Source organism: Biomphalaria glabrata, chromosome 16 (assembly GCF_947242115.1).
Source record: "Biomphalaria glabrata chromosome 16, xgBioGlab47.1, whole genome shotgun sequence".
Lineage (NCBI taxonomy): Eukaryota > Metazoa > Mollusca > Gastropoda > Planorbidae > Biomphalaria > Biomphalaria glabrata.
Window position 1 is genome coordinate 29,203,474 of NC_074726.1, and position 18,530 is coordinate 29,222,003.

The 18,530-nt window shown below is 36.1% G+C and overlaps 1 protein-coding gene across 2 annotated transcripts; it reads left to right on the plus strand.

The window, feature by feature from the left end:
* Positions 1–382: 382 nt before the first annotated feature.
* On the plus strand, positions 383–18,130 carry LOC106077289 (transmembrane protein 41A-like). 2 transcript variants are annotated; one of them, XM_056014303.1, is made up of 6 exons: positions 383–600; positions 6,021–6,212; positions 7,868–8,024; positions 9,807–9,968; positions 12,130–12,268; positions 15,671–18,130. In XM_056014303.1, the coding sequence occupies exons 2-6, from the start codon at positions 6,070–6,072 to the stop codon at positions 15,838–15,840; spliced, it is 771 nt and encodes a 256-aa protein (XP_055870278.1). In that variant the 5' UTR covers positions 383–600; positions 6,021–6,069; the 3' UTR covers positions 15,841–18,130. The 2 variants fall into 2 exon arrangements, with proteins under 2 accessions (XP_055870278.1, XP_055870279.1); XM_056014304.1 differs by lacking the exon at positions 383–600 and adding an exon at positions 696–800.
* Positions 18,131–18,530: the final 400 nt, after the last annotated feature.

Below are 18,530 nucleotides of genomic sequence, written 5' to 3' on the forward strand. Positions count from 1 at the left end.
GGATCTTGTTAGCTTTATTATAGATGTTTGTCTCAAACAATTGCCCAAATGGGGTTTGTTTTTTGCCAATGATTTTGCCAGCAATATTGAGGATTCTATTAAGTTTATTCCTATTTTTAATGCTCAGATTGCCGTACCAGGCAGTGATATTGAAACTGAAAATATTGCAGATGTGAGCGTGATAAAACATATATATATGTATGTATGTGTGTATGTATGTATATTATAGGACTTATATATTGACCTGGATATACTATAGTATGTGTAGGCATACTAGATTATGATATTATTGCTGTCGATATTATAATTATATAATACTTCGGAAGTGAGAACTCTGGTTTACTGGAGTGCACACTAAGTAGACTCAGTTTTTCTTCCGGTGTCATGACCTCAAAATGTACAGTTCAACCACCTTACGAAAATCGTACCATCGTATTTTAGATTTCGAATATAGGTCTAGAATAATAAGAATAGATCTAGATTGGTAGTTTATAGAAATTACTTCTCCAGATTCTAAACTAGAGAAAATTAATAAATCTAGAGAGTCTAATTCTAAGTCTACATCAAGGATCGCACAAGCCGCAATCTAAGTTAAGTCAAGTTAGTGATGATCATCATGATCATGATATTAAATAATTAATTATTATAATATAATATTATAGATCTAATTATTAATTATTGATATGTTGATGATGATGATAATTGATATTGATTGAATATTGATAGTGATACTAGTGACTGATAGTACACTTACACTAGTACTACTAACTGAGTAGTATTGGACTGATAGTTTCATTTTGGTACCATTTTTAATTACTTTTAGATTTTAGGCATTTTTAATTTTTATAATATTTAGATTCTAGATGTCTAGATTGGTAAATGATTGTAGATCTAGATTCTAGAATATTCTTATTTATAGGCTATACTATATATATATATATATGGTATTAGTATACGACACTAGAAACGCTAAATCAGGTTTCTGTTATATTTTCAGAATATGCAGAAAAAAATGCAGATTACAAATATGTAATTTGATTTCCTCGGAGATAAATAGTTTTTAAAATATATATTTTTAACTTTTATTTCTTATTACCATATATTGTCATTGGATATACGCCATTTTGGTTTTAAGGCTTAGTACTAGACTATCTCCCTTGAATTACTTGCCAACTTTTTTCTGTTGCTGCTTTGTCTTTCTTTCTAGCAGCTATTAGATCTAATATTAAAATTCATTTAAACTGCAAACAATCTTTTGTACTTTGAAAAATAACTAAAAATCGAAATTAAAATCATGTAGTTAAAGTAATACAACAGACAAAAAAATTAATAGAAAAATAAAAAAATAACTCTAAGCCTAACAAAATATCTTATTGGCAAAATAAAAGTAATTAAATAAATAGATACTGGTACCCTGACTTTAAATACATGAAAATAATAGACATTAAATGTTATTTAAGATATTAAAAGCATGCAAGAAAAAAATCAAATAGCCAAATAGATCTAATCTGAATAGATTGTAAGATGAAATATTAATCAACACTTAAAAATTTAGGCTAAAGCATCATACTCCAAGCAGTGGATTTGGCAAAAAACAGTTACATGTGGCCTCTTGTGGTACAACCACATCAAAGTGATTACCATTTGTATGCAATAGTGTTATGTTGCAGCATATATGGTTGTCTGTGTGAGATAGTATGTATGTGTTTGCATCATGAAATAAAGGTTTTAATAATAGCCATGAGTATTTTGTTTTGTTGTGGTTTGGTGAGAATGTATAGATGTCTCTTTGCAGTAGTGTAGCAGCTGCAAGCATTTCTGCAGTTGTGGCCCATGTTGTATCTTTTTTCATCAGCTCCATATGCTGCTGTTAAAAAAAAAATATGGTAGCTATAAGTACAAGTTCTTTATCCTTCTCTTATTAAGTACGGTAACTTATAATCATATTGAATGAAAAACAATGCACAATATAAGAACAAGCAATATCTACAACAAGGTAGAGAAAGTAATGATAGGACTGAAGAGTGGAACAAATTCGGGAAATGTTACAATGGCATCACAGTTAGTAACCTTGTGATGGCTCCAAATAGGGATGGGGCGATGAAAATCAAAGGCTTTATCAAATCTCTTTAATGAGATGAAAGAGCTTCAAGATAAAAATACTATGCCACTACTTCTGTGGACCAAATAGGGGAGGGGGACTAGACTCTATGACAATCAGAGTGTATTTGTCATACGTAACTACTTCTTGATGTAACTACTTATAGACTGCCGGCCAACACGATATGATCCAACCACGGGAGTTTTTGTCGTACATAACTATCTGTAGAAGCTGGCCGACATTATAGGATACAACCAAGAGAGTTTTGATCGTGACATCGTTATGTTGCGTCACGTTTCAGTCTTAGTCTCATCCGACTAGACCTCAGTTGAACTGCATGTCGGTGAAACGAACCGGCAAAGAAAGCGAAGAAGGATAAATTTTGACCAAGTAAAACACCGTACCTTGCCCTTCTCCCGATCCTAGCAGTAGATGACCTAATATGACCACGGCGCCGGCAAAGCTCTGAGCAGGGGAAGGTGATGTTACATCACACCTAGTTCTGCCGTAAAGACAAAGATCGCGTGTGACGGCCGGCGCAGCGAGGGTTTAAAGGTACGTAAGAATAAACGGAGAAAATCGCCACCTGTACGGTACGGCGGGAGAGAAAACTTGCTTTGGACTCCGTAACGGAATGTAATACATGGGCGCTAGTGGATCCATGTGAAGAGAAGGGTTGGTAGGTGGAGTCGCTAACCCCCCCCCCCCCCCCCCCCCGCAACTACACATCTTAAACAAATTTAGTGTAATAGGTGAGGAGTTTTTTTTTTAATGAACTCCGAAAGTAAAGATGCATAAATTATCTAAATAGTAGTGTATATGCTTCTTATCTGTTTCTTTATACATTGGCTTTTGTTCCCCACTCTACGCAAAGTAAATTTCAGATTGTGAAACATGATAGTTTAACAGGTGCTACGTAACGTTTAACAAAGACGTTCGTGATCTAGTTACACTCGACCTATCCTCCCTCCAAGCACTAGCGGATCCAGAACTTTGGAGTGGGGGGGGGGCGATTTTTTTCCAAACCCTAACCCTAACGCCCAGTAAACCCTAACCCTATGCATAAACGTGCAGCATATATATATATATATATATATGTATATGAGAAAAAAAAGCGCAGCATTTCTCAACCTTCGGCGAAAAACAAAACAACTGAGGCAGCGCTATAAGGTTCCATAGTGGGTTTCGGGGCAAAGACCAGACGCCAAAAGCCTTTTCTTGCTTTTTTCACTGAAGAAACGCATTCTCCTGACATATACAGCTCATTATTCATAAAAAGAATTCGGGGCGAAGCCCCGACGCCAAAAGCGTTTTCTTGCATTCTTCACTGCAGAAACGCATTCTCCTGACATATACAGCTCATTATTCATAAAAAGAATTCGGGGCGAAGCCCCGACGCCAAAAGCGTTTTCTTGCATTCTTCACTGCAGAAACGCATTCTCCTGACATATACAGCTCATTATTTCTTTTTTCGGGGCGAAGCCCCGACGCCAAAAGCGTTTTCTTGCATTCTTCAATGCAGAAACCCATTCTCCTGACATCTACAGCTCATTATTTATCAATGGAGTTCGGCAAAAGTGTTTTCTTCACTGCAGAAACGCATTCTCCTGACATATACAGCTCATTATTCATAAAAAGAATTTGGGGCGAAGCCCCGACGCCAAAAGCGTTTTCTTGCATTCTTCAATGCAGAAACCCATTCTCCTGACATCTACAGCTCATTATTTATCAATGGAGTTCGGCAAAAGTGTTTTCTTCACTGCAGAAACGCATTCTCCTGACAACTACAGCTCATTATTCAGTGGGTTCGGACGCCAAAATCCTTTTCTTGCATACTTCATAGAAGAAACGCATTCTTCTGACCTAAAGCTCATTTTTCATACTATTAAAAAAGGACCTTTCGAATAATGTTGTACTTGAAAAATATTCTAATATGAATTTATAGGCCCTTAATACATTGCAAATAAAACCGATTTGTTCCTTGAGAAGATAAGATACCCCACATATTTAGATTTGGCTTTGAGGATCGCCGCCGAAAAAAGAATTATTCGATAAATAATATTTAATAAAATTGAAGTATAAATTGTGAGTTATAGTCCCAAATTTATTTAACTAGAAAAATTTCAGAATTGAGTAAAGGTTGGGAAAAGGCGACTATGTTTAGAATTATTTGGGTTTAGAACTTCTCAATCATGACTCTTAGGCCTATACTAAAAATTTCGTTTGAATTCTAACTTTCTTAAAATAATTATGATAAATTCATGTGAAATTACATAAACTATGTCTGGAAATGAGAGGGGCGGTAGAGTGAAAACGATTAATCCTCGCTCCTTTAATAATTTCTGCTAAAGATTGCACTTGGCATTAAAGAATAGGGGTGGGGCGACTCAACTAATTTTGTTCACAAACTATGATTCTCCATAAAAATAGGACCGCCCCCCCCCCACTCAGAGGGCTAGAGTGGGAGGGCAGTACATGCAATCACTCTCCCCCCAACTCCACCGAATCGGCCAAGATACCAGAAGGGGATTGACATAATATAAAATTTATATATTAATTGAATTAATTTTGTACACAAACTATGATTTCTCCATAAAAGTAGGACCGCCCCCCCCCCACACTCAAAGGGTTTAGGCAGTAGAGGTATTCGCCCCCCTCCCCAATCGGCAAACAGGGAACGACATAATATAAAGATCGGTTAAAATATTAATAACAAGTTTTAACCATATATATATTTAATTGTTTCTGTTAGCAAGCTGTGATTTCTACAAATAAATTGGACCGCCCCCCCCACTCGAAAGTGTATGGGTAAGGGGGCGGGATTGATACCATCGCCCCCTCCCGACCTCACCAAATCGGCCAACATACTAGAGAGGGGGGGGGGGCAAAATAATCTAAAAATAGGTTGAAATATAAATAATTAGTATATATTACTAACATAAGTAATAAATTCGTATACAAATTGTGTGAATTCTATACTAAAATTCGTCCGCCCCCCCTTCGGGGGGGGGGGGGATCGGCCGAGTGGGGGGGGGGGGCGATCGCCCCTACCGCCCCCCCCCCCCCCTGGATCCGCCAGTGCCTCCAAGAGAGGTGGAGCCAGATGTAGTGGTAAGAGTTATAAACACCGACATTAGTCCTATCTGATCATAAAACACACGCCAAACAATCTCTGGTAGACAGTAGACTCCACTCAGAAGACCTCACGGCGAAAGAGAAAGGGACACTGATATGTGTCAGCTTCATAAAATTCTTTCTCTTCGTGGTGTGATTTTACGAAAATAGAGAGCGCTTAAAATTCGTTAGAAATGTATAGATCTAACTGTAGTCTTAATCATCAACAGATAAACATAAAAGTATTATTTCTTATAGTAGTAAGTTTCCCGTACTAGATCTATATCATTTATTGTCATTGCTCTCAAAAGATCACTAAGTCATAATGCATAATTTTGTTCAAAAAATAATAATAATTAAACATAACATGTATATCTAGATGCATGTTTCATTTCATTTAATTCATGCATATTTGTTTTATATTAATTATAGATCAAATTGTTAACATATATTTTTTAATTAATAATTTCATAAGTAGAAAAAAAGAAGAAACAACAAGTTCATCAATTTATTAATAACATTTTATTTAGACCTTCATTTCAGTAAATACACTTAAAAAATCATAAGTTGACAGCATAAGAACAAAAACTCTCTTTAAAAAAAGTTATAGAAAGTTCAATATAGGTAAGGGAGATAAATATGCTTAACAAACAACATGGTGGTCGGCAAAGGTATCTGCGTATCTGAACTATTACCATATATACATATATATATATATATATATATATATATATATATTTCTAGCATATTTAAAAAAATGATATGTATTGTTAAAAATTATTTATTATTTTTGTTTAATTATCAGATTGTAATCATGACTGTTGTATTGTCATTGGTCCTGATACATTTGTGACATGCCTAGAAGAGCTCCTAGTAGGGCTGGGGTAACTGGAGGAAGCATCTATTCTATACTATGGATTCCAGTCATCTTCTGTGCTGCAACATTAACACTCTATCTCTTGGCCAAAGGCATTACATATGAAGAGGACGGAGAGAAGTATGTCAAGTAACGTTTGTAATTAATAACATTTTATCCACCTTAATCATGTAGGAGGCACAGTGGCTGAGTGGTAAAGTGCTTGGCTTCTGAACCAGGGTTCCTGGGTTTGAATCCTAGTGAACACTAGGATTTTTACTTTCAGGATCTTCAGTCCACCCAGATTTAAAGGGTACTTGACATTAGTTGGGTAAAAGTAAAGGCGGTTGGTCGTTGTGCAGGCATAATGACACCCTCGTTAACCGTGGGCCATAGAAACAGATGACCTTTACATCATCTACCATATATCACTACGTTTGAAAGGAGAACTTTACTTTTTTTTTACTTAATCATGTTGATAAGTGTTACTGCACAGTTTCCAACCTAACCTCCAGGAGGCAGGCAGTATTTGAACCAGGGACCATCAATAACATCAAATGACAGTCCAGAGTGCATATGACATGATCAGGCATCCTATACACTTTTCCCACCCCTCTACCTGTCCAGACAGTAGTCCTATACAGTGTCTTTCCTAAACTGAATGTTGCATGCGGAGGAAAAAAATTCATGTAATGACGATGCCGTCACCTTTATACTTTATTAAACAACTGTTTTATGGATACTATTCTAGGCATACTATTAAATTAATAGCATTTTGCAACTTCTACATAAATTAGGTGAATATAATTATGATGACTTTGTTATTATATGAAAATCTGTGTCTAGGAATGGCCTATACTTTTTGGATACTTGGGGGTGGTAGGAAAGAAGGGAAACATCTCTGGGAGAAGTGCTTCGATCTAAAGAAACAAAATAGGCAAATAATGGACATGTGAGGGAGCAGGTTTTCATGCTGCCTTTAGCTCACCTCTAATCATCACGTCTTTCAACTCGTCAGGATTTTGACACATGCCTTGGTGGCTGTGTGATAAAGCACAGATCTTGGGTTGAAATCTCTGTGAAGACTGTTTTTTTTTTAATTTGGGGGTTTTAGGCTGCTCCTAGGTCTATCCAACTTTGATGGGTACGTGACATTAGTTGGGTAGGGTAAAGGCAGTTGGTTGTTGTTCAGGTCACATGACCTCCACTAGCCATCGGTGATTAGGGCAGATGAGCTTAGGCCAAGGTCTGAAAAGGGTACTTAACTTTTATTTTTTACTTTACTCCTTGGTTAGATATCCAAGCAGTTAATGCCACTTGGCCACAGATTTTTCTTAATTTAGTTCACATCAATGTAAAGTTAGTCTGCCAGGTCATTGAAAACATTTGATAGCTTAGTTTCAACAGCAGTCATTCTTTCTGGAAGTTTTTCTTTTCACATTTATAAGTTCCACTAAACAATAATTATTGCTTTTGCATTTGTGTCTTTCTAACTTGTATAGCATGTTGGTCTGATTGGGTCCAATCTTAAATGTTAGCATGCTATGGGTGAGAGATCTGGGAGAAGCTCTCAGTGCTGCTTTTTGTTCACTCTGTAAATCTTTCAGCTCAAAGCAACATCTTAGTTTTAAATTCATTGGTTGTCAAGTGGTTGTCTTGTCTTTCAACCAAGCTGTTAATGTCACTCACCCCTCAGTTATCTAAAAGTAGTGAACAGGGTGCTATCACTGAGTTAATCACATTTTAAAATTATTCAATTAGGTCATTATTTGTTTTTGTTTTTTTGCATATGCCAGGTTTGAGCTGAAATTCCCCACCAGTGTTGATGATGTCTCCGAAATGGGAACTTTTCTTAAGAAAATGAAAAGTAAACATTTGAATTATCTTCTCTTTGTCTACTGTTTCGGCTACATCTACAAGCAGACTTTTGCTATTCCTGGATCAGTTTTTATGGTAAGCTGTTCTGGTCATCATTTTAGTTTTTACGGTAAGATATTCTGGCCAGTTTTTGTTGTTATGGTAAGTTTTTGTGTTCAGAGTTTTAGTTTTTACGGTAAGATGTGTTGACCAGAGTTTAGGCTGTTATGATAAAATTTTCGAGCCAGTGCTTCTTAGGTTATAATAACAGACTATGTAGGAGAGTCGGAGAGGGACTCCTGCAATCAGTTATTGTCAAGCCAATTCTCATGATAATGAAACTGTATTTCAAGGTCCTATTTTTTAAAATCTTTACTATTGAATACCAGTGCTATATTAAAATTAAAATGCTTCACCAATACATGAAATATAAATCACATCAGTTAACTTCACTATTCTAAGGCTAGTCAGTTAACTTCACTATTGTAAGGTTAGTCAGTTAACTTCACTATTCTAAGGTTATTCTAAGGTCTACAACATACTATTTTCAATCAAGCAGGTCTTATTAAAGACACTCGTACAGTAACAGCTTAATCACTCCTTGACTCTCGAATTATGTTCCACAAATGGACGGAATTAATGTTTTTTTTTCCCTTTTGGTGTGAAAAAGAATGCTTTGATTAAACTTTTAAACTTATTTGTTTTTTATTAGATAATGATAGATATATTATAGAATTAAAAAGAAATGCATGCCCTTTTTATATAGCGCAAAGCATTTTTTATAAAACAAACAAATATTTTTATATCAATGTTTGAAATTTAACAATAAAAACTTACAGACTGCGAAAAAGCTTTCAGGATCTAAATCTAGACCTGATCCTAAAAAAAAATTTTGATCCATATAGAAAATATATTTTTTGGTCATATTTATCCATATTGTCACAAAGCTTAGAGAAAACACAGCTAAAACAAATGAAATGGAAATTTGGAGCTAATAATCCATGTCACTACTATTGGAAAACTGACCACGTGGACAAGTCAACAGATCTGAGTCTATATTAGATCCAGGAAATATATTACGAAAAAAAACATTATTTACAATATTTATTCATAGTTCCACATACCTTTATATGAAAGCCATTTAAAACAAATAAATGAATGTTCTGAGCTCATTATCATTCGTCGCAATAGTCCATCACTATCATCCAGAATATAAAATTAAAGAAAATGAAGCCTTTTTAGGACCCCACTCTTTCAAAACATCTTTCACTGTAAAAATACATTGATAGAAATTCTGGATGTTTAGCAAAGGGAAACTATTCAAGATAAGTTTTAAGCAAAAAAATAGTAAATTTTAAAACACTGGTGTTGCCAGCGTTGATCAAAGCTTTTATAGCTGGGTAAAATCATCGATGGGAGCATCATTATGGATTCAAAGAGTTACAATGACATTTTACTTACGAGTTGACCACAGTACCTGGTCGATAATTTTTTCCTAGTATAAAAACAGGTTGACTTTCATCCTTGGAAAGCCAATCAGCGTCTGTCCAATAATTCGTTGACTCATAGCACCAGATTGCTAGGAAACAACTAGTAATAATATAGACACATTCAACTTGAAATGAAATAACTGTAGTAGACTTTAGGAATAATATAAAATGGTATTTTTAAACAAAATCTTACTAACTACAAAAACATGTTTATACACTCTGGCATCCTTGGGTTGTCTCTCGTTCTTAACATAGATTATGAAAGAGCCACTTTTCTTGCATCATTCTACAAGACTCACAATTAATGCTCTCTTTCTTCATCACCTAGGAAACACTCAGACACTTTTCTATTCTTAGAATTTGTGATCATGGTCTTTTGAATCCCCAGAATCTTTTGGCTGGAGTTTTGTTCGGCCCTTACCTTGGCTTCGTCCTGGCCTCAACCTTGACTGCTATCGGAGCCACGTTCTGTTTCCTCTTGTCTGGGAACTTTGCCAAACCTTTTGTCATGAGATACTTCAGGGACAAAGTGCACATGTTTCAACAGAAGGTAAGAAGCAAGCCAAGAGAACATTTACAAAATAAAAACATTCTGTTTTTGCACGACAGAATAAAAGGTTACAAGATTAGAATAGAAGTTTATATAACTTTGCTTGTCTTGAGAATTCAAAGAGAAAAAAAAAAGACTTCACTGTATTTTGGAGAGTCAGATATCCTAAACAGAAGTCAAACATCAGATCTCGAGGTAAAGCAGGTATTTAAAATTGAGATTTGATGGAAACCTCCAGGATACCCCCCTTTCCCCTCCACAATAGATAAGAATGCACTGAACATGTTATAGCAGGGGTTCTCAACCTGTGGGTCGCGACCCCCTTGGGGGCCAATTGACGATTTGCCAGGGGTCGCCTAAGACCATCAAAGACCATCAAAAATAAGGATTGTTATTGTCTATTCTTCTATTGCTGTATGTGTGTGTATGGGGGGGGGTCGAGGCAGAGTGGGATATTGTAAAAAGGGGTCGCCGAGCTTAAAAGGTTGAGAACCGCTGTGTTATAGTATGAAATATATACTATACAGGGGGAGCAGTGGCTGAGTGTTTAAGTGCTTGGCTTCTGAACCTGAGGCCCAGGGTTTAAAAATCCTGGTAAAGACTGGGAATTTGAGTTTCTGGATTTTCAGGTCACCGTTGGCCAAAGAAACAGATGACCTTTACATCATCTGCCCTATAGATCGCAAGGTCTGTAGTGGGAATTTTACTATGCCTATGCTGTACAACAAAACCAATAAAATATAGACATTCATCTGTAAGAGGGAATATGTTTTTTTTCTACTACTTCCCTTGGAAGGTGACATTTACTAACTCCAGATTTCCAGTTAGCTAAAGGATAGAAACGTTTCATTGAAGCTGAAATAAGTGTCCCAATTAAACGTCCGAACTTGGCACACAGGCACTCTACCATACATGTAACTTTTCCATCAAAATATAATTTTTAAAGATATTGATTGACCATAATTTTTATTTAATTGTAGTATTGTACATAGTTTTTTTTATTTACTGAGATATTTAAGAAAGTTCCTTTTTTTTTAAATCTTGTTTGATCAGTAGATAAGATTGAAATAGAAGTTTTCCTGATTAAACAGCCCTTTTATCCAGAACATTTTGAAACATGGAGAATAAATTGCAAATATTCCCATAACAGATAAAACCTGGATGGTATTCAAAGATTTGTTTGAGAATATTTACATTAACTCTTTATCTCCATAATTGTTTTCCATGTTCTGACAGAATTGTTCATTTTTCACATTTGTGCATTCTACCCTGTTATGATTAAACTTCAATAACATTTTTGTTTGTAATCAGAAAATGTTACTTTTGTTCTAGAATATAGAAGAATGCAAGCTCTTTTTATTTAACACAAATTGAAGTTTATAAAACCAAAAATTAATTTAATTTAATGGTGTCAAATCAGTGTTGGTATCATTAATTAGGAGAGAAGAGTTAATCTATTGCAAATATTGAAACTTCCTATTTGCACTAGCTTAGCCTTTTAGGCTCGTGTACTGATTTCATTTAAAAAAAATAAAAATTAAACTTCCCATCTTAGATGTTGGGATCTATGAGGCAGTTGATGTAAAATTCATTCATCTTTTTCTGTGGCCCATGGTTAATGAGCGTGTCACATGGCCCATGGTTAATTAGGGTGTCATGTGGCCCATGGTTAAATAGGGTGTCATGTGGCCAATGGTTAATTAGGGTGTCACGTGGCCCATGGTTAATCAGGGTGTCACGTGGCCATCACAACAACCCAATGCCCTCTACTTTTCCACAACTATTGTCATATGCCCAGGCAGCCATAAATATCCTGAAATTAAAGCGCTTGGCTTCTGAACCGGGGGTCCCGGGTTCGAATCCTGGTAAAGACTGGGATTTTTATTTCGGGATCCTTGGGCGCCTCTGAGTCCACCCAGCTCTAATGGGTACCTGACATTAGTTGGGGAAAAAGTAAAGGCGGTTGGTCGTTGTGCTGGCCACATGACATCCTCGTTAACTGTAGGCCACAGAAACAGATGACCTTTACATCATCTGCCCTATAGACCACAAGGTGTGAGAGGGGAACTTTACTTTACTTTACTTATTGTATACAGGCTTACAGCACTGACTTAGTTATTTGATACATAGGCCTATGCTATTCTGTTTGTCTGCTTTGCAGGTCCAGAGAAACCGAGACAGTTTGTTTTTCTTCCTCCTGTTCATCCGTCTGTTTCCCATGAGTCCCAACTGGTTCATCAACATTAGCTCTCCCATTGTCGGTATTCCAATACATCTGTTTTTCACCTCTGTTTTTATAGGTAAGTGAAGCTTATTCTCAGTGTGATGAGATGATATAAAAATAGACACACATTTATTGTTGCTGTTTTAAAAAAGCAAAGAAACTTATTGTAAAGTTCTTTGGTAAAAAGCAGCATAGATCTATATATGAGATAAACCTTTGCTGTGAGCGATTTCAATTATAGACTATCACAGACGGACTTAGTGAAATTTAGCAAACTAAATTACCTAAGACTGGGCCATCTTTCCACTTTGTTGCAAATGTAAGACTAGGCCATCTTTCCACTTTTGTTGCAAATGTAAGACTGGGCCATCTTTCCACTTTGTTGCAAATGTAAGACTGTGCCATCTTTCCACTTTGTTGCAAATGTAAGACTGGGCCATCTTTCCACTTTGTTGCAAATGCAAGACATGGCCATCTTTCCACTTTGTTGCAAATGTAAGACTGGGCCATCTTTCCACTTTGTTGCAAATGTAAGACTGGGCCATCTTTCCACTTTGTTGCAAATGTAAGACTGGGCCATCTTTCCACTTTGTTGCAAACGTAAGACTGGGGCATCTTTCCACTTTCTTGTGAATGCAATATATCAGTTTGTCTGTTTGACTTGCCTCATGAGTTTCACTTCTTATCACACACACAGAAATATATTTATTTGTATCCTTCATAACGGATGATCATTTCCCTCCTGGTGTGACTCATTGATACACAGCTGTGGTCACAGGTTGGGAATCTGTAATCACTAGGTGCTGTCCCTTTTTCATCCTTCTTTCTACCTCTGTTGTGTATGCCATCTGCAATCCAGGACCTTCCTTTAGGCTTGCTCTCCATGTGGGTCTATCCAGTGCCACTTTCTCACAGTTGTTTGTGTTGGTTTGAAGAGCTTCATGTCCCGTTTGCATACATTCATATACAATGTCTTGTGGGAGTCAACATTGTGGCATTATGTATATATATAAATAGACTGTTTAGTGATCAGCTATTATCACTAACATATTTTATGTGCGGTGGCTGAGTGGTAAAGATCTTGGCTTCCTAACAATTAGAAGTGATGTGGAAATGGCAGCCGTATTTTTTAAAATTTACAATAACCTAGAAATGAAAGACAAATAGAATAATGGTAAAGAAATTGTAAAGTTTTCTTATTGATGTTCCATTATATAATTCTATGTCTGGGGTAACAAACTTTTCCTGTGGTTTAAGATGGTGCGCTGTAATGCCTTACAAGATGGTGCGCTGCTGTGCAAACACTTTGATGTTTGAGACAAACATAGAAATGACCACAGACAAGAGTTTTGGTTCTCTTTGTTTTTTATGTGAGTGCTATCTGGTCAACTCTTTATTGACCAAAACTTTCACCCCTTTGACTTACTTAGTGGCTAAATAAGATCCATCCCAGTGGCGCTACAGCCCATGGAGGGTTCTGGCCTGCTTTAACACATCCTTCCATTCAGATCTCTCCTGGGCCTTTCGTCTCCACGCCCTAACCCCAAGCTGCTTCAGATCTGCTTCCAGGTCATCTATCCATCGCATTCGGGGTCTGCCTTTGGGTCGCCTGCCTTTTGGTTTTTGCCTGTATACGATTTTCGCCCCTCTGTTGTCTGACATTCTTTCAAGGTGACCTGCCCAACGTAGTCTGTTCTTTTTTATTTCGTTCACTATTGGTGGGTCTTCATATAATTGATATAACTCATGGTTAGTGCGTGTCCTCCACCCTGTTTCATCCTGTATGGCACCATAGATTTTCCTAAGGATTTTTCTTTCCCAAGTGTTAAGTAAATTTTCAGATGTCTTTGTCAGTGTCCAGGTCTCACTTCCATACATTGCTGCTGGTCTTATTATAGTTTTGTATATTATTTTCTTGGTTTTACTTGAAATTATTTTGCTCTTAAGTAGATGGTGGGTGCTATAAAATGCCCTGTTGCCTGCTGCTATTCTTTCCTTTATTTCTGTTAGTAGGTCATTTTTGAAATTAATAGTACTTCCTAGATATTTGAAAGTTTGGACGTTTTCAAATTCGTGGTCTTTGATTTTGATATTTTGTCCCTCTGTTTGATTGTCTCTTGTCATTGTGATGTACTTGGTTTTACTGTCATTGACCTCATGTCCTGCTGGTCGAGATGCTTCTTCTAGTTGTATGAAGGCTCTAGTGATGTCAGAGGTTTCTTTACCCAATAAGGCAATGTCATCGGCATAAGCAAGGTATTGTAGAGGTTGGCTGTATATCGTCCCTGTTGGTTGTGGACCCATGTTTTCTCTCCTGAAGTAGTTAGTAATAGTTCCCCTAGTGTTTATGTGTATATTTCTTATAACTCTCTCCAGTGTTAAATTGAAAAGCATGCAGGAAAGTGCGTCTCCTTGTCTTAATCCTCGTTTAATCCTAAATTCCCGTGAGTGTTCTCCTTGTATTATGACTTTGCTTTTTGAGTTGTTTAATGTCATATGTATAAGTCTTGTCAGCTTGTTGGGTATTCCAAAATCCTGTAGAGTGTCATATAGGTATTTCCTTCTGATACTGTCATAAGCCATTTTATAGTCTATAAAGAGTTGGTGGATTGGTATGTTGTATTCATGGCATTTTTCTAGTATACATCTTAGTGTGAAGATGTGGTCGGTTGTGGATTTGTTGGGTCTGAAACCACATTGGTAGTCACCTAAGATTTCTTCTGAATATTTTCCAAGTCTCTTAGTTATAAGCCTAGACAGTATCTTATAAGTCACATTTAGTAGAGAGATTCCTCTGTAATTACAGCACTTTAACTTGGATCCTTTTTTGTGTATTGGGGTTATAAGAGCCGTTTCCCATTCTGTTGGTATTACTTCTTCTTCCCAAATTCTTGATATTAGTCTGTGTATTTGGGAATGTAAGTCTTTCCCTCCATATTTAATTAGTTCTGCTGTGATTTGGTCCTCTCCTGGTGCTTTGTGATTCTTCATGGTCCTAATTATTTCTGATGTTTCAATGAGTGTTGGAGGGTTCACTAAGGGATCTGGTCCCCCATGCGGCAGTTCATATTCTCCATTGTCTCCATCTTCAGTGGTATTTAGGATCTCCTCAAAGTATTCAGCCCATCTCTCAATGACCCTGCTGTTTTCTGTAATAAGCTGACCATCTTTGTTCTCACACATGTGTGATCTAGCATTCCCCTATCCGCCACCTGGGGAGGCGCTCGATGGGAGATCAAAAACTCCACACGAGAGGCTAAATAAGATAGTTGAAAATATTCTTAATATAAATTGATCTACTTGTGTTATCATCAACCACCCCTCCCACCTCAACAAGCTTGTTATACAAGTTTGTATCTTTCATGAGAGTGAGCTTATTGGAGGAGAAATAATAATTGACAATAATATAATAGTTTTACAGGAAATGATGTAAAGAATTGAACTAATCAGCTCCTGACCATGTTCTTGTCCTTGCCAGGTTTAATGCCTTACAACTTTGTGTGTGTCCAGACTGGAAGCGTCCTGTCTGAGATCCATTCCATGAATGAAATTTTTACTTTGTGGACCTTGTTTAAGATGATGGGAATAGCCGTTATAGCACTGCTTCCTGGACTGGCTATCCGGTGGTTCAACATCAAAATTAATTAGACTTGCTTACTACGTATTATAGAGGTTTTGGTAAGAATAGTTAATATGACCAGCGTATTTAAGCTTAAAACTGTCAGATGGAAGTTGTCACATAAATCATGTATTTTTATTTCACTTCTGACACCAAGTTAGTAACTGTTACACATTGTATAACCTTTTTGCTATTAATATGGTAGGGATCAGTTAAAAATGAAAAGCAAACTTGGATTGTCAACTCTAGACAACTATGTTTCTCTAAATTCTGTTATTCAGTTCGTATGAAACATTAGGAAACTTTTTTTCTTTTATTCAAAATGTTGTCTTACACTGTGTAATATGTTAAAAATAAGTTGCCGTGCTAGAACTTATATGGAGCCATCATCTCTTAGCTAGTTCTGACAAAGTCTGCAACATCTGTGCTAAAATGTGAGCTAGCCCTGATTACTACATTGGTAATATTGGTGCCAGCATGCCAGCCCTGACAACTGTTCAGTATCAGTAAAAGGAACTTTTTTTTTTTTTATTTTGACTTGTAAAAACATTTTTATAAGATTGATATTTTTTAAATTAAAAAATGCAGTAATACAAACTGTATATCTATTTTTATATTTGAGACAACAATGACATTTTATTTTTATTTATTTAAATTCTGGCAAGTCCCTTTTTTTTTCTCTTTTCTTTGTTGTTCTAAGCTCACCCCCCCCCCTTTTCCACACTACATTTATTTGACTAATCAATGTTGTTTTTTTTTATTGTCATATTGTCTAATAACTGTGATATACATTTTGTATAATACATTAATTCCTGTTGTTAATTCCTCAAGTGATTCCTGACGGGTGAAATGTTATCAGAATGTTGATGGTATTTTTTGATTACCGGTACATCACGTTTGTGAATGATATTCCGTCAAAGTCCGGAGATGAAACATATCGAAGCATGATACACTGAAGAGCTGTATGAAATCAGCTATTTGACTTCATGTCAACTCCAAAATGTTGTATTATTGACTTGCATGCAAATGTTGTTGTTTTTAAATAACTAGACTCTAATGTGGACAGAGAAATACACATTTTTTAAAAACTTCTTTGTGTAAATAATTGTTCATCTTCATATGGATGACTACTTGGTAATGTGGTATGTGCCCTGAATTATTGTCTAATGTCCCGAGTTCAAACCCTGCTTGCATTCCATCCCCCGTCATCCTGCCGAAGGTCTGAGCTAGAATGTAATGGTTTTTTTTTTTACTTCTGAAGGAATTTTTTTTTGCTGCTGCCCAAGCCTTTGCCTAACCAACAAAACTTGAATGTGACTACAGGAAACAAGCAATAGCCTGTCTGTAGAATAGGAAACAAGCAATAGCCTGTCTGTAGAATAGGAAACAAGCAATAGCCTGTCTGTAGACTAGGAAACAAATGTGACTACAGGAAACAAGCAATAGCCTGTCTGTAGAATAGGAAACAAGCAATAGCCTGTCTGTAGAATAGGAAACAAGCAATAGCCTGTCTGTAGAATAGGAAACAAGCAATAGCCTGTCTCTAGACTAGGAAACAAACCTTGAATGTGACTACAGGAAACAAGCAAGAGTCTGTCTGTAGACTAGGAAACCTTTAAACAGAAGGAGGCTCTAAACAATAGTCTGTTTGTAGACTAGGAAACAAATATGACTACAGGAAACAAGCAATAGCCTGTCTGTAGAATAGGAAACAAGCAATAGCCTGTCTGTGGACTAGGAAACAAACCTTGAAATAGAAGGGGGGGGGGCCCTAAACAAAGGAATAGCACAATAACAGGTTGTGGAGTTCAAAATAAAATTTCTTTTAATCCTGTAGTTGTGTGTGTGTTAAAATGTTCAAGCAATGGTTCCTGTCAAAGACCTCGACAAGCACATCCATTTTCTCATTCATTTCCTGGTCATGATGGAAAACTCTAAAAAACTAATGGCTATGAATGCTTAGACCTGTCTTATGTTTAAGCATTGACTTTTTATAAAGAACACTTATAGGACTAGTATATATATTCTTAGTGTTGTTATTAATTCATACAAACCATAGTATAGTTGTAGGTTCCATAGTTTTTTAAGCATTGACTTTTTTTTATAAAGAACACCTATAGAACTAAATGTATATATTTTTTGTGTTATTAATTCATAAAAACTATAGTATAGATTGATTAAGCTCCATAGTTTTGTCTTGTCTTATGTCTAATATAGTCCCAATACATTTTGTATCAAAATGTAGTTTTATTGTTATCAACACTGATTTGACTGTCATGATATTGTTGATTGGATTAATAAAGAGAAATGATGGACACACATTGGTTGTTGTTACATAGCTTATATCTTTTCTGTCTGTCTGTCTGGTAAAAGGTTTGTACACGGTTATTTCTACCACACCCAATCTTCGATCAAGCTGAAATTTTGCACAATTATTTCTTTTATCTGACAACAGAAGTATCAATAAAATAAAAAATTAACCAATTATTTAATTGAGTATTTTTAATTAATTATTTTGTTTGGTATCTCAAACAAGGGAATGAATTTTGTACTAGCTGAAGTGGTAGTATATCTTGAATTAGTCTGTTTTATAGATGGTCAGAAACACAAACCTGAAAAATAGGTCGAGACTATAGAAACAATAGATAACTATACAATTTTTTCATGTTCATTACTTCACTAGCAGAGTGGTTACTATGTTGGCTTGAACCATGAATTC